The sequence below is a fragment of the Danio rerio genome, chromosome 18 (assembly GCF_052040795.2).
Source record: "Danio rerio strain M-AB ecotype USA chromosome 18, GRCz13ab, whole genome shotgun sequence".
Taxonomy (NCBI): Eukaryota; Metazoa; Chordata; class Actinopteri; order Cypriniformes; family Danionidae; genus Danio; species Danio rerio.
This window is the reverse complement of record NC_141038.1, coordinates 16,726,515-16,749,584: the sequence shown is the minus strand read 5'-3', so window position 1 is coordinate 16,749,584 and position 23,070 is coordinate 16,726,515. Positions and strand designations below refer to the sequence as shown.

The 23,070-nt window shown below is 35.9% G+C and overlaps 1 protein-coding gene across 4 annotated transcripts in view; it reads left to right on the top strand.

The window, feature by feature from the left end:
* rfx4 (regulatory factor X, 4) overlaps positions 1-20,636 on the top strand; it is a 40,408-nt gene extending 19,772 nt beyond the window's left edge. Inside the window, exons 13-18 of one of the 4 annotated variants that reach the window (XM_087291835.1) lie at positions 425-542; positions 5,371-5,490; positions 8,431-8,589; positions 8,797-8,923; positions 9,007-9,145; positions 17,561-20,636. In XM_087291835.1, coding sequence (XP_087147961.1) covers positions 425-542; positions 5,371-5,490; positions 8,431-8,589; positions 8,797-8,923; positions 9,007-9,145; positions 17,561-17,830 — 933 coding nt within the window. In that variant the 3' untranslated portion in view covers positions 17,831-20,636. 4 annotated transcript variants of the gene reach the window in all.
* The last annotated feature ends 2,434 nt before the right edge of the window (positions 20,637-23,070 follow it).

The window sequence follows — 23,070 nt, the reverse complement described above, 5'->3', positions numbered from 1 at the left end:
ATTGAATTAGATGCAGACACCAAAATGGGATGCCTCATGTTTGACCTATATTAAAGCCATTCTAAAGCAGTTTGTATGTTTATTCAGTCAAAACTCTGCAGGTGTCAAGCCTATGCAAGTCTAAATGCCGTCACAACATGCTTAAGACCTTCCGTGATGCAATTCCCCAACTTAATGATGTCTTCATGGCCCCTTTTTGCGCCCATTATGGGCCCAGATATGGGCTTGTAAATCTGGTTGCCATGGGAACCTCTACTACCCACCAGACAATAGTTCAATGGGAGGGGTGTTTCCTTAGGGGCAAATCAAATAGTTGACTTGTTGACATGTTTTTGGTTTTTGGGGGTTAGACCCCAGCGCGGACCCAAAGGTTAAGGCCCCTGTGCCTTCCCCCAAGCTTTTCTCATGGTAATTTTCCCTTTAGGTGGCGGGGAAGAGACCCGGATCTCTGAAGAGGGTAGCTCAGCAGTTCCTGCTCATGTGGTCGTGTTTTGGGACAAGAGTTATCCGGGATATGACGCTGCATAGTGCACCAAGCTTTGGTGAGTCAGACTAAACCATTTCGGCACAATTGTTCAATTAGTCTAAATAATAACAGTTTTTAAATTTTTTGTTTTTAAATGGGAGGAGGGTGTAAACAAATGTTCTCAATTAAAAGTACTCAAATTAAAAATATTTTGCCAAAAATACAATTGAAATCAGCTTAAAAATGTACTTAAGAACTAAAAAATAAAAGTACCTTAGTAAAAAATAAACTTCTGGTTTCATCATATCGAATCGTCTTCTAATGCAAAGTACAATAAAGCCTTTTTTTTTTTACAGAAAATGTCACAATAACAAATGTTTTCATTTGTTGTAGTTGAAAGCATAGCTAATGTGTTAATAATTAATATAAACATTCCTGAAAACACAGCACTTTTTATTATTTTATGCAAAAAAATCTATAAACGACAGCTGTTTTATTTTACCTTTGTGAGAAATGTCATCACAAATGACCATTTATCAAACACAATACTGTAGAGTGTAAATCCAAAGAAACAGTGATGTCTTAATTTTGTTTCAAAGCTGTATAACAAGCTTAAAATATGTTAAAACTAAACATCATTGGCTCTTGCATGCAACGTAAGCACATCTGTTTTGTGCTTACCAAATTTAAAGAAAATTTAAAGAAAATAAAAGGCAAAAAACAAGTACTTTTTGGGCCCTGTCTTACATCCAGCGCAATAAGACACAAGACGTGTATGGCGCGATTTGTTGCTATTTTCAGACCAGAGCAACAGTAATTTTCATGTTTTGCACCACGTTGTTTAAATAGCAAATCCATTTGTGCCACTTTGAGGACTAATGTGTGTGCTGGTGTATAAAGGAGGTGTGCTAAGCCGCATTGTTGGAGCGCTGACATTTTGAGGAACTGAAATAGACCGCGCCATTGACCAACAGAATGCTGGTCTAAAGTCCAGTGCAGAGCATGTTAGTTATGCACCCATGCAGGTCCAAAACGCTTATACATTGTTTAATACACACAGGATGTACAGCAATACACAATTATCTTTACAAATGAAAAAAAAAGGATTAAAATGTTACAAAATGTATTATTTTCTACATAAATATAAAAACCACTACCTCAATGCCTTCTTCATCTTGGTTGTGTATTTCAGTTTACTCATGACAATTTCCATTTGTTATTGTTATAAGCATATGCATATCTATATTTGCTTTAATAAAAACAAGTTTAGATTTGGCCACCTGTCGAGTTTTGGAGACGTATGCATCACTATGTGTGGCATAAGAGCAGGACGTATGTTTGGATATAACTCAGTTGTTTGACCACACTTGGTTATTATTGTTCATTTATTCATTTGCTGGAAATTAGAACTGAATTTAGGGTTTTGAAACAAATATTTGTGCTTAACAAACAAAATTAAATATGTAGGCTAATGGATGTCTTAAGTGGAGTGCGTACATCACCGTTTTTTTTACAAAAGTAAAGGAGTTAAATAAAGTGTAAGTAAAGAGAATAGAAAAGAGGCTAAATGGAGGAGGCTCATTCTCTACCCTCGTGCTGCAGATGGTCCGTTTAACTGTTTCTTGCTAGTGAAGCATTCAGTTTTTCCACTTACAAAGTCCGCCATGTAAAAAGCAAGTGCGCCATGGTGCGATGCAACTTACTCTTAAAGGGAATGAGAGATGAGACTCTGATTGGCTTATTCTCAAAACATACCCATAACTCATTAAGAGAATAAGCACCACCCTGTCAGACCATGCGCCAGGTTGCAAAACGTATTTTTCGTCCTTCAATTTTTGCCCTCAATGCTTTTGCGCCAGTCAATTTAGACTTTGCGCCTAGATCATTAAAATAGAGCCCTTTATGTTTAATTAAATGTATGAGGAGGAAAAAAAAATCGATTTTCTTCAGAACTGCAAGTCTGTATGAAAAGGTAATATCTGAGTGAAATGGCTTCAAGGCAGGTCTTGATTCCATCCTATGGGAATTGATTGGATCACTGAATGTTGGGTTTTGCAACAAAATGGCGGTAGATTTGAATGGCACCCAGTTGTAAAAGATTACTTTCCAGGATCTCTGTTGGATCTTGTATTGAGGAATCATGAGGAACCATCCTGTATTGCTCAATTTTTCAACCACTGCCTCTGACAAGAGGAACAGACCCTCAAAATAGCCCCGCCCTTATTTCATCTCACATGACAGAAGGGACAAGAAGTCATTTCAAGAGAGGAAGGAAGGTTAAGGTTTTTGATTAAAGATTACAAGGCCACATTCATTAAAAAAAATAAATAAATAATGACTACTATATTTCATATGAAAAATGTGAAATTGTGAAATCACAATTTACAATGTATTGTTTACCTAGCTCACATTGTTATTCTTAAAGTGACTAATTAAACTGTGCAATTTAATTCACTTGCTTGCATAGCAACTGTATATTAATATCCTTAACCATGCCCCTATTACCGTTAGTTTGCTATGAGGAAATGATGCGCAAAAGAAATCCCCGCCCCACTAAATATTCTGTTTCAGATAGAGGTACATCAACATACTGAAATAAATGTCTCGGCAGCTTTCTGTTCACACAGACTTTAAATAGAAGTTCAAATACAATACAAGTAATCCGTTTGAATTTTAACCGAGTGATGTACAAAAATAATACTTAAGCAAAGCGATCAAGTAAAATTACTCAGTTAATGACCCTGCTTGAGTTTCCCAATCCACAACACCAAGTGTCAACTTTTAACTAAGATGGCAGCTTTGCTAACTCTTGGCTTACACCACCTAGCTGTCTATGGCAAAGTAACTGAAAGAAGGGCCATAAAAGAGGTAAAGGCTCCCTCCCTGTCAGCTCTGTCTGTGAATATCAAAGGCACAGCTGGTTGCAGTGTTTTGATAATGCAGCGCTCTGTACAAAACAGCTAATTAACAAAGGCTCACCCCCACCAAGTCTTTCCCCCTTCTTCCCATTTTATGACCGGGCAGTATTGCGCCTAGTCCGCTGAATAGCCGCAATGTTTATTATGCACATAGTGGCTGGAGTTGCGAACACAATGCGAGGATTGTGCAATGCTCCTTATGAATTCCTTCCCCAATCTCATTCAGAACATGGACTCAAAGCATCATATGCTTCAGTAACTCTCTAGAGTTTACTGTTGGACCGCTAGTTTGATTCTGACTTGTTTTTTTTTCAGATCTGATTATTTAAAGCGCTCCAGTTAGACATATGATGATATTCAGTAGTTCAACATATTGTGATAGTGAACATGCGCAATACTGATATAACATGGACACTTCAAATACTCTTAATAATTTAACTTTCCGAAATTTTTTTTAAGAAAATTCACATTGTATTTGCAGTGGTGTTTATAATTGGGCCTTGCTAAATAGTTCAAACATGAGCATTTTTTACATGTTAATCATTTCTTAGTTGATAATAGATGGAAATAAAAGTATACAATAGTTACATACATAGTTACATATATACTATTGTTACATATGTATACATTGTTATATACTAATTGTTACATAGATATTTAAATTTATGTATAATTTGTTTCATATACACATATATTTTATATCTATAAATATATAATTAATATACACAGTACACACAAACAAAAAAATCGATAAAATGGTGGATAACATGATGGGGGGAACAGTGGAAAGCAGAATGGAAACTAACCAAGAGCTAGTCCTCTGGGAAATAAGAGTACTTAAGAGTCTACCATGTAAACAGGGATTTTTGATTATCTTAATTCGACTAAAGTCATAACTGAACTAAATTGAAATCAAATTAAGACATGTGGAGTATGCCGATTACAGTCGCATTATTGAAGTGCAGTACAGACATGTAAACATCCCACTATCGCCATTGTGTAGGATTTTCAATGCATTTTGCTATATACACATGGCTGTTTGACATAATTCTCTGCTCTTACCGAGTCAGTGAAGGACCACAGACACCTGCATCGTAAAATGCAGAGTTTTTTTGCCCATTTGACGTGCAGTATTAAATTCCATTTAAACTACACTCTTCCAGCAGTTTATACTTGCTTCCAAAATCTCGTTTGTCTCGGAGGGCATGCATGAAATGTTTCTGATTGAAAGTGAAAGTGCCAAACTGCAGTTAAAGTCAACAAATTAAAATTTAAACACCCGAAATTACATGAAACTCTGGAGGAAATGTGGATAGCGCAGTGACACAATGACGTCAATCAAATTATGTGCTATAACATGTAAAACAGGATCATAAAAGGAACATTCAAAAAGCAACTCATGTAAACACCTTAATCATATTATTGTCTTATTCAGATTAAGGCAAATCATTCAATTCAGATGTCCATGTAAACATAGTTATTATTTACTAATGAGACTTTATTGTAAAGTATTTGCCTATTGCCTATTGAACTTTAAAATCCTTTTGCTATTTAATTTGATTGAAACATTTGTTTACTCTAATCATATGCAGTTGATTCAATAAAAAATTCACTAGGTATTTTTGGTAAGAAACTTTTATTTGTATACTTTTATTTTATTTTATAACTTAACAAGTTAATTTGATAAGCCTAGCTCCAATAATCCCGCTTTAGATTCAGGTTTGAATCGGTGTCTGGCATGTACTTTTTGGAGGGCTTCATTTATCACTGGTTTGGTTCTGAATTGGTTTTGAGATCATACTATTTAAATGCAGTTCAGTTTTACACCAGTTAACAACATCAAATCTCTTTGTTTACTTGAGAATCAAATTTAAGTTAAAGTCTGGCCCATGCTTTATATGGAGAGTCCTCAAAGCCTTCATTTATTGCTTGTTTTAAGCCTTGAATTGAAAGAATGTAGTTTAATTGGATTCTTTTTATTTCCAGGCTCGTTCCATCTGATTCACCTCATGTTTGATGACTATGTACTTTACCTGCTTGAATCTCTGCACTGCCAAGAGAGAGCCAATGAACTGATGAGGGCGATGAAAGGAGAGGGCGCACCAGGTAAGACCCTAATTTGTCATTAAAACAGTAGTTTTTTGAGGTTGACTACTTGAAGAGGGATTCAGGTTTCATTTTACTATATAAACAACACAGTCAAATTCAATTATGAAAATTTAACCTGATGGTTTTTTTTTTTTAAATCAAGCTGAAGCCCATAAAACCTTGGCCTGTACCATAAAGCTGGTTTAGCTGGCTACCCAGTTAAGTTTCAATTTAGTTTGCACTAATTTTGGCTTTTAGGTTCCATGAAGGAAGTTCAGCTCAGCTCATATGATACCATGCTCCATTATATATTATGCGTTTGTATCAGTAAGAGAAATGGATATAAAAATCAGTCGATACAAAGAAAGCCAAACACATTTGATAACAAAATAATTGCTATAATATGGTGATAGAGCTTAAATAAACTTTATAAAGCAAAACAACATTATGTACACATATTAACACAGCTGTTCTGTGTTTGTTCCATCAGTTGAGTTTTGAAATTACATTTTTTAACCCAATTTTTTTTTAGCTATTATAGTTGTTAAGGATAAAACATTCCAACAAAGCAACCCAATATTTTTTAACTCAACCAATGGGTTAAAGAAATAACTCAACGTATTTTAGAGTGTACCATGGCAACAAAGTTGTGCTGCTATTATGTTACCTAAAACCTGAGACTGCTGCAAACTAAAATGAAACTTAACTGGCTAGCCAGCTAATTCGGCTTCATGGTACAGGCCCCTGCTGTATCAAATGCAAATGTATATGGCGTACATGATCAAACATGGAAGGAAATATGTTTCACACAATATACCACAAGCTTTCTACTGTCTGAGTTGTGGTTTATAGTTTTTTTAAGCATATAAAGGCATAGTGCACATCTTTCTGTTGTAAAAAAGTATATAGGAATAACCTCAGCATTATAAGGACTGTATAGCGAGCTGGCACAGGTCATGGTAATTTTATAACGTAACGTAACGTAATATAATATAATATAATATAATATAATATAATATAATATAATATAATATAATATAATATAATATAATATTCATAATCCTCATTTATATATTAATTTTCTTTTTGGCTTAGTCCCTTTATTAATCCAGGGTCACCACAGTGGAATGAACCTCCAACTTATCCAGTACGTTTTTTACGCAGCGGATGCCCTTCCAGCTGCAACCCATCATTGAGAACCATCCACACACATACACTACAGACAATTTAGCTTTTTCATGTATTTAGACCATAGGGGAAACCGGAGCACCCGGAGAAAACCCACGCAAACACGGGGAGAACATGCAAACTCCAAACACAAATGCCAATTGTCCCAGCTGGGGCTCGAACCAGCGACTATCTTGCTGTGAGGCGAAAGCACTACCCACTGTTCCACTGTGCTGCCTATGATATAATATAATATAATATAATATAATATAATATAATATAATATAATATAATATAATATAATATAATATAATATAATATATAATATAAGCTTGTAAAATTTGTGTAATTATTTATATAATAAGTTAACTAATACAAAGCATTGATTGTAAAACTTCGATAACTTACTAAGTTATTAATAACATTGTGAGAATGATAAGAATTTCATGTGCTGTAGTCAGCTGTACTGTTAGAAAATGATTATTGGTTATATTGAATGTAAAGTTTCACATTTATGCATGTATTCAGTAAATCCCAATTATACCACAATCAGCCACAACGTTTTATGTAGTCTAAAGGTTCAAAAAAACTGCTGGATTTAAAAACATATAAGGACTATAATAATTGTCAAATCCATCATACATGCAACTCACACATTTATAACCTTATTATAGATACGTGACAATTCAGCTTCAACCACTCTGTTATATGCAAGTAAGGTTTGCTGTTGATTTTTTCAGGTAGATGTTGTTCAGCATTTCCTTTTTGATTGACCTGAATTCTGGCATCTGGTTAAGAGAGTGGTTTGACGTTGAGACGTCTGCTGTGGCACCTTGCACTAGGATCCTGAACAAACAATATGATCTTTTTTAAAGGGCCATGAAACCCCCCACTTTTGGTTCAAGTCTACCTCAGAATTTTTTCAAAAAATGCATCATAATGGGCGCGGAGCTTTTTAAGCAGAGGCAGGAGTGGGCGTGGCCAGCAGAGCTGGGGAGAAGGAGGGGAGCAAACAACTGTTATCAGTTAGCTCACAAAATAAGACACAAACCATAAGGAGACGCATGATTTTATAGATTACAAAGTTAAAATGCAAAGAAATAAATAGTAATTTAATGCCCTGCTACATTTGTTATTCGTAATTTCATACACATAACCACAATTTATATCATTATAAAGATAATGGTGTTCATATAAACACTATAAATGAGGACTTCTCCCTCAATCCCCGGGTCTGAATGCAGACTCTGGAGGATTTAAGCGAACGCAGCAGCACGGCGATGTGTCTAAATGTGAACAAACTCCACTGATAAAAGACAGAGTTCACCATTCTCCACCATACTCATACTGCTCTTCCAACAAAAATGCTTGCTGCACACTAACAGCTTTGCTGTATCGGCCCTGACAGGATAGTGGGAGAAAACATGCAACAAACCCCGTGGATCATGGTAACAAACACATACGACCCTTCATGAACGGCTAAATACTGTGTGTCATGGGTCCGTGAACGTGGTCTCACCCAGTGACCAACATAGGGTCTCACAGCTTGGCACTGGCAGGTCTGTGTGTCTTGTCTTCTCATAGGAAACCGATGCGTCATCACTCCACTTGCAGTTTGGCATTACGTCACCGATTTTGATCCCGCCCCAAAAATCATTTTAAACCCAGAAGATGAAATTAGCTGACAAAAGCTCAAAATTATCCAGTTTTCCCCACAATTAAAGCTAACAGGTGCAAAAGTTGTCTTAACTGACGTCAACACACACAATTTGTCTTGGACTCTTCCAGCAGATACTGGAGAAGAGCTGATGCTGATGAGCTCCACTCCAACATCTACGTCACCTGGACCCTACTCTCCTGCCAAATCTGTTCACTCGGTGGGCGTACCGGCAGTAGGGTCCCCCAATTCAGCCCAGTCTCCGGAGTACACCAGCATATCAGCCACAACAGGTAAATAATGTTAGAACCATGCTAAACCTCATATCTCACATCACAGTATTACATTCAGCTGGCACGGCCCCATTCCATGCATCCATTAAACCTGTATCCCACAGTAAGAGCACTCAATTAACACTCCAAACACGTTTTTCTGTATATGTATGTCTGTGTATGTGCCAGGAGCTGTTCAGTCATATACCTGGTCCCTTACATACACAGTGACAACTTCAGGCGGCAGCCCAACCGAGCCCGGATCCCAGCTGTCCTGCATGAGAGGCGGACCTGCGTTACACGGATCATCCTCCGCACACCGGATGCCAGTTTACCCACATCGGGATGAGCACGGGTAAGCGCCAATGAATGATGAGAGATTAAATATTGTGCTGATTCTGAAATGTTATTAAAGTTATGTTCTTTGATTTTCCTCAGGTACACTGGCAGCTATAATTACAGCAGCTACGCAAACCAGCACCATCATGCCATTCAGAGTCAATACTCCAGTTTAACCCATGAAGCAGGGCTGCCCACTCCTCTGCATTATTCCTCATACCACCGCACCTCCGCACAGGTCAGAATCCTCTATCAAAATGATCAAAAAACTTCATAGTTTATTAGATTGTGGCAATTTCTGGAGTATTTGTAAAATATTATAAAAGTGAATATAGTTATGGGGCAGCACAGTGGCTCAGTGGTTAGCACAGTTGCCTTACACCTCATTCACATTGGGCTTCAGCGTCAACACTTGACTGAAGGCGTGTCTGAAGTTGGGGCTAAATCGATCGTCATAGCAGCGTCAGCCAATGAAATTCAGTCAGCAATAGGCCACTGTCTAGCTGGTGTATTTGCATACATTGATCTGATTCGCTGACACTTTCGTCAACGCTTGAAAAGTTGAGCTAGTCCCAACTTCTGTAGCGAGCAATGCCTCTGAAGCGGCGCCGTTGGATCCACAATACAGTTCGGCAATGCCTGACGTCACCCATTCAACGTGAATGGGAAGCGTTGACGCTGACGCCCCGTGTGAATGGGGCGTAACAGAAAGAAGGTCGCTGGTTTAAGATCCAGCTAGGCCAGTTGGCATTTCTGTGTGGAGTTTGCATGTTCTCCCCATGTTCGCATGGGTTTCCTCCAGGTGCTCTGGTTTCCCCCACAGTCCATAGACATGCGCTATAGGTGAATCGAGTAAACTAAATTGGCTGTAGTGTATGAGTGTGTGTGTGAATGTAAGAGTATATGTGTGATTCCCAGTAACAGGTTGCGGCTAGAAGTGCATCCGCTGCATAAAACATGTCCTGGAATAGTTGGAGGTTCATTCCGCTGTGGTGACCCCTGATAAATAAAGGACTGAGCTGAAGGACAATGAATGAACGAACGTTTCAGTTCGAACGTTAGTTATCACAAGCAACACAATAAAGGGGTAGTTCACGCCAAAATGGAATTGTCCTCATCATTTACTCACACTCAATTGGTTCTTATCATTTGTGCACTTGTGCATTGTATTATTCTTCTGTTAAACACAAACCAAGATATTTTGAAGAATGTTGGAATAAAGCTTGTATTTGCATTTATATACAAAAAAATGCTCTGGACGTCAATATTTATTTATTTTTTTACATTATTCAGTGTATCTTAATCTGTGGTCAACAGAAGAAACTGGTTTGGAACTAGTGGAGAATGACTAAATGAGGAGAGAATAGTCATTTTTGCGTTATCTATGCCTTTAAATTTTTCTAAGAGTGTGTGTGATGTCAAATTATGCAACGCGATCAATTCGGCCTAACTTTTAAGTTAAATGAACCAAGTGCACTTAAAAAAAGCATTTTGGCTTTGTAGTCTATATGAAACTAACGCGAGGTACAGTCCATCCTGTCAAACGCACTTCACATGATAGCAACTACTCAAACGCCCACAAACTTGTAATCAAAGAGTGGCTGTCAAGGAGATTCACCATCTAGACCAAGTTGTGGGTTACTTCAGAAGACCAGCATGATTAGATGATCATTATTCAGAGCATGATAATGTGTAAAAAATAAGATGTCGTGATCTCGTTAATTTCCAGTGCGTATGCGTATTAGCTTGGGAGAACTGAAAAGATTCCGACGTTTAGAAATAAAACTTATGAGACGGTTGTTGTTTAATTTTATTGGTTTTTCCAAATATGTTATTATATTTTATTTATTTATTTATTTATTTATTTATTTATTTATTTATTTATTTATTTATTTAAAATAAATAAATAAAATCATTTATTTATTTTAAATTCGGCCAGAATTTAAAAAATAAGAAAGTAACCTAATATCAGATGGAAAGAGGTGCGTATTGCCCAGTATTTGGAGGGGAAGTGTATTCCATCCATGTCTCTTACAGGGTTTGTAACTGAGAGAAGAATACCGGTGTGAATGTGAATGGTGCTTGATGTATTACAGTCATTAGCATCTGAACTGTTCCACTAACTGTTATCCACAGAGGTTTATGGATCAACAATGCTTGTGTAATGTAGCACAGCACTCACTGGGGTAACAGGCTGAACTCCTCCTGATCCCAAATACTGGTCTTTTAGCATATGCATTTAAAGCGTATTCAGTTCTGAATGAGAACAGAGATGAATAGGCTCCCTTAATTGTCTTTGTTAAAAGTCTATTGAAATCTTTAGGTTAAGGTCTGATGAAAAATATCAAAATGCAGCAAAAAAAAAAAAAATCAATTTACATTTATTTAAAAATGGATACAACTTTATAAGTATACTGTAGTCTTAGGAATAGTACTGAACTAGTGTAATGGACTAGTGTAATGGTGTTTAGTGCATGTAGTTAGTTATTTTTGTGCGCATTTGAATTGAGCATGAGTAATTCAGTGATGTTCATGTTTATTCAGTGTGTGAAAAATTCATTTTTGTAAGCAACTGTACAAATTATTTTACACTCAGTTGATTGTTTAACATGTTAGTTTAGATGCTGACCAAAAAATCTAACTTTAAATGGATATCTCACCCCAAAATGGAAATCTTTTGTTAATTTATTTTCCATCCAAGGTTATAGGTGAATTTTTCTGTTTTGAAATAAATTTGAAACCTTGGTGATTTATGAATAGGAAAAAGGTTACAGCTCTTCGACAGTCTAAAACTGTATACTGGCAAAACAATATTGACTGGCAAAACAATATTGATAAAATTGTGTCTTCTGTTATTATATTTATATTATATTTATTATAATATATATTTGATATATTTAGGTTTTATGATGCGAAACATTCAATCAGTGCAAAAAAACTGAACGCTATTTATAAAATTATTACTTTAAATTATATACTTCAGGGGCCACCGATATTAATTGTATTTGCCTGGGCTGTATTAGCATTGTATAATAGTTTCATGCTTTCAGTTAAAAACTAGAAATCATTGGAAATAGATGCCTCAGCCAACATTTTTGCAAAGCATAAAATACGTTGCTCTGGGTACTTTTTTTTTCAAATTTCTGATAACAATTCCACTAGAAGGCGCTGTCTGCATTTCTGTGTTCCCAATTCCAGTACTTAGGATCCCCCACCTTGCACATTTTTATATCTTATAACACACCTTGGGCCTAACATACTCCCAGCACAATGTGGCGCAAGGCACGATGCAATTGTTGTTTGCTAGTTTCAGCTTGGCGCAAGAGTCGTTTTGTTGTTTTGCGCTCATATGTGCCCCCATAGGCGTTCTGGTCTAAAAAAGAAGGTGTTCTGAGGCGCATTGCTGGCACGTTGCTATTTTAAGAAACTATAATATATTTTTCAATAGACCAGAACAAAGCCGGTCTATTGTCCAGCGCAGAGCACGTTAGTTGTGCGCCTCGCTTACACATTGCTTAATACACACAAGATGTAGAGCAATACGCAAATATCTTTACATATGAAAAATAATTAAAACATTAGGGAGATATATAGGATAAAATAAGGATATATATATATAGGATATAAATATAAAGGATTAAAATATTACAAAACACATTATTTTCTAGATTACATAAATAATAAATAAAAAAGCATACTTTCATGCCTCCTTCATCTTGGGGGCTTTTACAGTTTATTCGTGACAATTTGCTTTTGTTTAATGTTATTATTAGCAGTATTATTTATTATATGCATATTTATATTTGTTTTATTAAAAACAAGCTTAGATTTGCCCACCTGTCAGGTCACAGCATGTGTATTTGGATATAACTCAGTTTTTTGAGCACACTTTGTTATTATTGTTTATTTATTTGTTTGCTGAAAATTAGAACTGAATTTAGAAATAGTTTTGAAACAAATCTTTGCGCTTAATAAACGTAATTAAATATTTAAAGTCTAATTGATGTCTGTGCATACAAGGTTTCCCTATCCACGAGAGCGAAAGTGAAAGTAGATAATGAGAGGCCTTATCTCTCATTCTCGCGTTGCAGATGCTCTGTTTAACTGTTTTCTTGCTAGTGAAATGCTCAGTTTTTTCACTTACAAAGTGAAATAGCAAACAAACTGTCAATAGCAAATGCACCATGGCACGACGCAACTCACTCTTAAAGGGAATAAGAGATGAGACTCTGATTAGTTTATTCTCAAAACACACCTATAACTCGTTAAGAAAATAAGCTCAACCCTTTTAGACCATGCGCCACGGCGCAAAGCGGATTTTTCCGTCCTTATATTAGCAAAAGTGGATTCTGACACGCCCTGAATCCATTTGAGCCCTGCGCTTTGCACTTTGCGCATGGATCGTCAAAATAGAGCCCCTGATTCAGATCAGGTCTTTACCAGAAAGATTCATGAACCTTGTGTGTCAAATGAGAAGGCAGGGCTTGTTGTACAGATATTGGTAACACTTTACAATAAGGTTCATTAGTTAATGCTTTTACTAAGATTAACTAATCATGAACAACACATGTACAGCATTTATTAATCATAATTGAACATTTACTAATGCATTAATAACATCAAGTCCATGCTTGTTAACATTAGTTAATGCACCATGAGTTAACATGAACTAACAATGAACTACTGTATTTTCATGAACTAACGTTAACTAACATGAACAAATACAGTAGTAGATGTATTGTTCATTGTTTGTTCATGTTAGTAAATGCATTAATTAACATTAACTAATGAACCTTATTGTAAAGTGTGACCCAGATATCTTAGACCAGAAAACCGCTGATCCAAACCCTTTTCTAATTCCAATAGAAGCATGTTTTTATAAGCAAATGTAAGAGAAAAGCGCACTGTGATCACATAGTTTTACCTTGATTTTACATTGGTTCACCTGACTCAAATGCTCGGCAGTAGATAGATATAGATGATAGATAGTTGAGGCAATTCCATATTTAAATGCCTTTTGGTATTTATTTAATGTTGTGCAAAGAACACTATAATAGTTTGTTGAAGTTTGTTGATAATATGCCCCTGCAAATATCATTAGTGTGAAAAGGAACAAATGCTGTTTGTTGTCAATAGGCCTGTCACAATATCTATTTTTTGTTGGATGATATATTGCACCAAAATATTTTATGATTTAATTATAATATTGCCATTTTAAGACCATTTTATGCCACTCATCATATAATGCCAGAAAGACAATATAGTATCATCACAATGCAAGTACACTCTTCCAAAGAACAGATCATATTTTACTCGTAAGAATATTTGATTTGTCATTTGAACAATTTAATTATTAGGCACTGGAATCATAATGTAAAACCCATATCCTAAATAATTAATAATAAATGGTAACACAAAAGTGAAAGGTAAAGAGTAACTGAGGCTGAGATATCTGCTAACAGATTTGCAGGCACCCACATGAAAATATACTATAGTCATTTATAGTAAATACTATAGTGCTTTTTTGACCATACTAAAACCTACTATAGAGATGGAGAGGTTGTAGTCAGCTAAAATCTTACTAGAATTGTTTTATGTATGGGCGATATACAGTATATTGCATCACCAAAAATAATTGAGGTCATGTCCATGTGTTGTGCGATAAGTCCATAAACTAATTATTGTGACAGGCCTAGTTGCCGTCATACTGCCCTGTACTGGTCATTTTACCTATAAACTGCAGTCAGACCTGTATTTAAGTATATTTTGTGCAGTTTCACAAAAATGTAGGCTGAAGTGCATATTTCCAATGAGCCTGTGTTAAAATTCTCTACTGAAGAATATAAGCCATTGGCATTTTGAATGACCTGAGGGAGTAAATTAACAGCTGAATTTATTTTTGGATGAACTTCAGTGAAGTAGTTTTTATGGTGCTTGTCAAAAGTTGAATTAATCTGTTTGGGTTGAAGGTGAAGAGAAGAGAGCCTGTGTCACATACAGTATGCTTCTGATATCAGTACTATTTAAAAAATGTTTAAATATAAGTTAATAGAAAACTGTTGTTGGCTGCACGGTGGCGCAGTGGGTAGAACGATTGCCTCACAGCAAGAAGGTTGCTGGTTCGAGCCTCGGCTAGGTCAGTTGGCATTTCTGTGTGGAGTTTGCATGTTTCTCTCCATATTTGTGTGAGTTTCATCCAGGTGCTCCGGTTCCCCCACAAGTCCAAAGACATTTGGTATAGATGAATTTGGTATGAGTGTGAATGAGTGTGTGTGTGCGTGGATGTTTCTCAGGGATGTGTTGCAGCTGGAAGGGCATCCGCTGTGTAAAACATATGCTGGATTAGTTGGCGGTTCATTCCACTGTAGCAACTACAGATTAATAAAGGGACTAAGCCGTAAAGAAAATGAATGAATGAATTAAAACTATGTTGAAAAATTATTACTGTTTCTTATTGGATGTAGTATTGGATGTAGTGAATATGTTTTTTTACTGTATTTTGGATCAAATAAATGCAGTCGTGATGAGCAGAATATTTTCTTTAAAAGGATAGTTCACTCAAAACTGAAAAATTCATTGTTGACTCAGCAGCCATTGAAATCTTTAGCACGAAAAAATACTCTGGAAGTCAATGGCTGCTGCTTTATGAGTCTGCAGTGTCTTCCCTTGTCTTCAACAGAAAAAAAGAAATTCATACAGGTTTGGAACAAGTGGAGGATGACAAAATGATGACAGAATTGAATTTTCTGAGGGAACTATCCATTAATAAAAATGCAAAAAAACAACATAATGAACCCAAACTACAGACCAGTATTTTGTTTTTAAATAAAAGCGTGTAACTTCCAGTCGAGAGTTCTCTGGTTCGTCATCAGAGCCTCAGAGTATCAGAAATAGTCAATGCAGACTCAAGGGTACAGTAGGTAGACCAACCAGAGCCAACAGACCCACAAACATTCAATCTCTACTCAATGGCCGTCGTAGATAACACAACTAAAGGCCGGAGATCCAGGCGGAAAAGCGTGTTTACTAAAATATTGTTATTCAATGGTCTCTTTTCTTTGCATGAACAAGAGGTCATAAGCAACACATCGCGCTCTCTGACCTCGCCTGACTTTCTTTTTCCGTGCCGCAACCGTTCATAAAAGCTCTGACTGTGGACAGTTTCTATTTTGAGAGCGCTTTTAGATTTTTACTTCCACTTATTTTCCGACAACTTAAAAAGGGATACAATGTCCATGCTTTGTTTGAGAGGAGGCAGTGGAGAGGAGACAGATGAAGATTATGTTGAAGGAACAGAGAGTTTTATATGGACGCATATCTTGAGCTGACATGACAATTTTGTTTTTGGTCTGTTACCCACAGCAACAAAAATACCTTTGCTGGGTCAAGTTATAGGAAATAGTGCTGTTAACTTTCTCTTGTTTATAGGAAAACAAATATACAAATCATTATGAATTCCCTCAGTTTTTGGTTAGGCTTTTGAAAAAAAAAAAAAAAAAGAAATATATATATATGATGGAAAACATAACACTGGGAATGTATACATAGTGTGTAGTTCATTTCTTTCAGCTTTTAATCTGAATACAATTACTAATACGATTATAATACTCACTAACTCACTGTCTTATATAATCTAATTATACACTGTAAAACCCAACAGTCAACTTTATCAAATGAAATGAGTGGTTAAATCAAAATGTGCTATAAGTTACTTCTACTGATTCGAAAACAGTTTTGAACTTAGTGTTGAAGGTAATGAGTTCATTAAATACCTCATTACTTTAACTTAAATGGAGAAAGTTCACAGTACTCATATAGATTAGTTTTTGTAACTCAAATGGTTGTAGCAAATGGTTTGAGTTGCCTTAACGTAGCACTGTTGCCTCACTGCAAGAAGGTAACTGGTTCAAGTCCCTCCCTGCTGGGCCAGTTGGCATTTCTCTATGGAGTTTGCATGTTCTCCCCGTGTTCGGATGGGTTTCCTTCGTGTGCTTTAGTTTCCCCCAGAGGCCAAAGACATGCGCTATAGGTGAATTGGATGAACTAAAATGGCTGTAGAGTGCGTGTGTGAATGGGAGTGTATGGGTGTTTCCCTGTACTGGGGTGCAGCTGGAAGGGCATCTGCTGCTCAAAACATAAGCTGGAATAGTTGGTGGTTCATTCCGCTGTAGTGACCCCTGATTAATAAAGGGACTAAGCTGAAAATGAATGTATGAATGATGATATTTTTTAAATAATTAATCATAAATAATGAAAATAAATTGTGATGTTACTACGGTAACACCTACTGCTACTACTAAGGATGTTGATAATAATTACTACTTCTACTACTATTAAGTTATGCATGTGAATGTTTTTATTATTTGTTATTTAAGTTGTTATTATAAGTGATTAAACTCACTTTTTAGTTAATATGATAATAAATAAAATCTATAATATTGCATAATTCCTAAGAAATGCAATATACTAAAATACAGAGAGCCTATTCATTGATTTATAAGGGTACTCTACTTCATACACATTGCTTCATTCACACAAACACGGCTCATAGTGGATGATTTATTTACAAACTGCACAACATGAGCCTCGTCTGATTTATGAATGCTGGTCCTTACTTGTCTCTCTTTGTCTGTGTGTGTGTGTGTGTTTATAGTATCCGCTCAACAGTCAGATGTCCAGAATGGAGTCGTGTCTAATGAGCGGCTCTCCTCTCCTACACTCCAGTCCAGTGACCCCTCGATGGCCCGATGTGCCCTCTGCCAACAGCTGTTACTCCAGTCCCACCGTCCACGCATCCCGCTACTCCACCGGAGACATGTACTCGCCCCTTGCCCCACGCAGGAACTCTGAATACGAGCACGCACAACACTTTCCAGGATTCGCCTATATTAACGGGGAGGCCACGACCGGATGGGCAAAATGATAAACCAGCGGTGGTCCATATTTAACACATTACAGAGAATGTATCTGAGAATGGCAACGGTGTTTTTATTGGTGTGGTCAGTGTTTACAGTGCAAAGCTGCCAATGAAAGTTGATTCACAATCATTGTGAGAGAAAACGGGACATCCTAAAAAACGACTGAATGATTTAAGTTATTTATAAAGTCTAAATTTGGTATACTTTTAATTAAATATACATTCTATGCAAAGATTAACACAGAACGAACAGAACATGTTAAATTGCCCGTTAAATATTTTTCTCCCATATAAGAAAGAAAATGCTTAATTTGGCTTAATGCTTTAAAGAAGTGATGCATATATACAGTTGAAGTCAGAATTATTAGTCGCCCTGTTTATTTTTTCCTCCAACTTCTGTTTAACGGAGAGAAGAATTTTTTTAACACATTTCTAAACATAATAGTTTTAATAACTCATTTAAAATAACTGATTTATTTTATCTTTGCCATGAACACAGTACATAATATTTGACTAAATATTTTTAAAGACACTTCTATACAGCTTAAAGTGGCATTTAAAGGCTTAACTAGGTTAATTAGGTTAACTAGGCAGGATAGGGTAATTAGACGAGTTATTTTATAACGATGGTTTGTTCTGTAGACTATCAGAAAAAATAATTTTGACCTTAAAATGGTGTTTAAAAAATTAAAAACTGCTTTTATTCTAGCCGAAATAAAACAAATAAGACTTTCTACAGAAGAAAAAATATTATTAGACATACTGTGAAAATTTCCCTTGCTCTGATAAACATCATTTGGGAATTATTGACAAAGAAAAAAAATTCAAAGGGGGGTTAGTAATTCTGATTTCAACTATATAAGACCAAATTTGCTATACACTTTATAGAAATATATTTGATGTATAGACAAGCAGATGAACCCAGAATAAATATGCAAAAACCTAAAGTTTTTTCCTCACCTAAGGCAAATATATTGGAAAAAGGAGCACTTAATGTGGATTATTGCATTAAGAAAGTCATTTTTTTAAATATTAATATACTTGATTCTGAATTTGGTCCTCTAATATCCCTTTTTGCTGCATTAAGCCATGTTTTTAAAGGCTTTCTATGAAGGAAACGTGCAATACATGTTTAGCATGCAGTTTGAATGCTGTGTTCATATTCTGGGTCCATTTTCTTCAAATATTTGTAACAATCTGTATACTAAATTTGGTCTTCATATACAGTGCTCAGCATATTTTTGAGAACACCCCATTTTGAAAATGAATATTTTATCCACTTTTCAGTGAATATAGGCAATGTATTTTGGTGCATTTAAACAAAACAGATTAATTAAACCGATATACTTATTAAAATAATATTTTAGTCATCAAACATATTCAGAAATTGAAAAATCATACAATTAAATTCAAGCAAAATACTACAAAAAAATTACAGCCAACTAAATTTCAACTACATTTTTTGACTATATTTTAAAAATATTTTTCTATAACATAAATTTGGGTGTACTAGTTTTTGAACCGTTATTATAAGTTATATTGTTAGATAAGCTCCAGATTTGGCTTCAGTACTGACTAATGTAATGTATATGCACAAATATAATATTATGTAGCTTCCTATTAAAATACGAATTTAACAGATAGATTTGTGAGGGGTGTACTTATATGTGCTGAGCACTGCATATATATATTTTAATCAAGTTTTCGAATTCTTGAAGCCACATTAAGCCTTTATCAGTTTGAATAACCATACATAGTAACTTTGACATTGATTCAAATATAATTTAAGCATAAAGTTTTGTAATAACCCCCAGTAACACTACAGTAGCACTGCATATTTCAATGATATACAGCACAGATGTCAAATCCAGTCCTGGAGGGCCGCAGCTCTGTACAGTTTAGTTCCAACCCTAATTAAACACACTAACCTGTAGGTTTCAAACAAGCATGAAGGACTCAAGTAGTTTAATCAGGTGTGCTTAATTAGGGTTAAACTGTGCAAAGCTGAGGCCCTTCAGGAACTGAATTTGACACCTGTGATATAAAGGGTTAAACATTTTTCTGTTTTAAAATATCCCACCTAAAAGGAAGTGTCCCAGGTGTGCCTTTCCCCACATGTTTATAATTTCTCTCTCAATGCACATAATGTAAAAACATACGCATCTTGTGGTGTTGTTTTACCACAGGCTGAGAGTTTGACGTCAAACAATGATCTGCTAACGACACCACTGTTTTTTTTTGTTCTTCTTTCAATTCCTGTCAACATCAAAGTGTGCTGCTTTTCTGGTTTGCATGTTTTCAGCACCAGGAAGAAATGCCTTAATAATTTCTTCTCTGAACGGCCTGTTGGCTGCCAGATTGCTAAAGTCATAGGAGTGCAAACAAATGGGGCCACTTGTGTCAGTCCTTGGTGCATGCGAATGTAAAAGTGCGATTTCTCATTTTACGCAAATGCAGAATTGCCCCGGGGCGACGCTGGAAGAATTTTAGAGATCTTGTAGCTCTGTAACATTGTGACCCTTTGCATTGTTTATCTGTGTTTGAACTGTATATCCAGTTTTGTATGATTTAGGAAACTGAAAAGTGTTAACCTAGGTTTGTGTGTTTTTTTGAATGCACTCAAAGGTACTGTGGACCTATTACCCTATGGGTAGGAATAAAAAGGAAAGAATACGAAAATGTAACATTTATTATCTTTAGTCACTTTCTCTTGTAAATAAAAGCACTCAGTAACTTCTGTGGTGACAGCAGTTACCATGTAAATGATATATGTGGGATTATTTGTTGCCACATAAAGATTTTTTAAAACCCAGTTGGACTGTCTTTTTTGTGTGTGTGTGTTTTCCCTTTTAAATATATATTAATAATATTATTAAATGTTTATAATTTAAACTTTAAACTCATATTATTAATAGTTTTATTGTCATGCATACACTGCAAAGCTCAACAGTCAACTTCATCAAATGAAATGAGTGTAGTTAACTCAAAATTGACTGAAAGTGAATTCTACACATTTGAAAAGAGTTTTGAACTCAGCGTTGAAGGTAATAAGTCAATTAAATACCTCATAACTTCAACTTAAATGGAGTAAGTTCACAGTACTTGCGTAGAATAGATTTTTAACTGAAATGATTTGTAGCAATCCGTATCCTCAGACGGTTTGAGTTGCCTTAACTTGGTTTTACAGTACTCAGCTAGTTTGAGTTCTCTTCATTTATTGGGTTTTACTGTGTTCAGGTTGTTTCATTTACTCGAATGGATTAAGTTCACAGTACTCATTAGGATTAGTTTTTGAACTTAAAAGGATTGTTGCTGACGGTTTCCTCAAATGGTTTGAGTTACCTTAACCTATTGGGTTTTACAGTAGCAATAAAGGACTGACAGACATTACATGCACACCAACTTGAAGATTTGAAATCAGATTATCCCAATTTTTAAAAGGCACATATTATGTCTACATCTGCATATTTGTGCATAAATGCTACATTTTGGCATGTCTGTGAATTTTATGCACACTGTAAAACCCAACAGTCAACTTTATCAAATGAAATGAGTGTAGTTAACTCAAATTTTACTGAAAGTTAATTCTACGTATTTGAAAAGAGTTTTGAACTCCGCGTTGAAGGTAATGGGGTACCTCAGGGCTCTGTTCTTGGGCCACTTATCTTCTCCATCTACACGACATCTTTAGGATCATTCATCCAGAAATATGGATTTTCCTACCACTGCTATGCTGATGATACCCAGCTATACCTCTCTTTTTACCCTGATGATCCCTCGGTTCCAGCTCGCATCTCTGCCTGCCTGTCAGACATTTCACACTGGATGAAAGATCATCATCTTCAGCTTAACCTCACAAAAACAGAAATGCTTGAAGTTTCTGCCAACTCGACTCTACACCATAACTTTTCAATCCAGATGGATGGGGCAACCATTACTGCATATAAAATGTTGAAAAGCCTTGGAGTAACGATTGATGACCAACTAAACTTCTCTGACCACATTTCTAGAACTGCTCAATCTTGTAGATTCGCACTCTATAACATCAGAAAGGTCCGACCCTTTCCTATCTAAACATGCAGCTCATTGTTCAAGCTCTTGTTCTCTTCAGACTGGACTATTGCAACTCTCTACTAGCCAGGCTTCCAGCTAACTCTATCAAACCTCTTAAGCTAATTCAGAACGCAGCAGCACGAGTGGTCTTTAATGAACCTAAAAGAGCACGTCACTCCGCTACTCATCCGTTTGCACTGGCTGCCAGTTGCTGCTTGCATCAAATTCAAAGCTCTGATGTTTGCTTACAAAGCGACCTCTGGCTTTGCTCCTTCTTATCTGCTCTCACTTCTGCAGATTTATGTGCCCTCCAGAAACTTGCGTTCTGTGAATGAACGCCGCCTCAGGGTTCCATCCCAAAGAGGGAAGAAATCACTTTCGCGAACTCCCGAATCTGCCTAGTTGGTAAAATGAACTTCCTAACTGCATCAGAATGGCAGAGTCCCTTGTTGTCTTCAAGAAACGACTAAAAACTCAACTATTTAGTCTCCATGTCCCTTCCTAATCTGCAATTGCCTCTTTGGCTCCACCGCTAACTGTACTAAAAACAAAACAAACAAAAAAACAAAAAAACTTTGCTTTGCTTCTTACACTTTACACACCTGAAACTTGTCTACAGCACTTATTCATTGTTGCTCTTATAGTTGTGTAAATTGCTTTCTTGTCCTCATTTGTAAGTCGCTTTGGATAAAAGCGTCTGCTAAATGACTAAATGCAATGTGTTCATTAAATACCTCATTACTTCAACTTAAATTGAGTAAGTTCACAGAACTCATATAGATACATTTTTAACTCAAATGGTTTGTAGCAATGCGTTTCCTCAAATGGTTTGAGTTGCCTTAACTTATTGGGTTTTACAGTACTCTGTTGGTTTGAGTTCTCTTCATTTATTGGATTTACTGTGCTCAAATAGCTTTGTTTACTCAAATGGATTAAGTTTACAGTACTCATTAGGATTAATTTTTGAACTTGAGTTACCCTAACTTATTGGGATTTACAGTAGCAATAAAGTACTGACCGACATTACATGCACACCAACTTGAAGATTTGAAATCAGATTATCCCAAAGAATGATATTTTTTTAAATGCACATCCTATGTGCAAATCTGCATATTTTTGCATAAAAGCTACATTTTTGCATGTCTCTATATACTTTAAGCATTGACAATTTCCCTCCATTCACCATTAAAAGG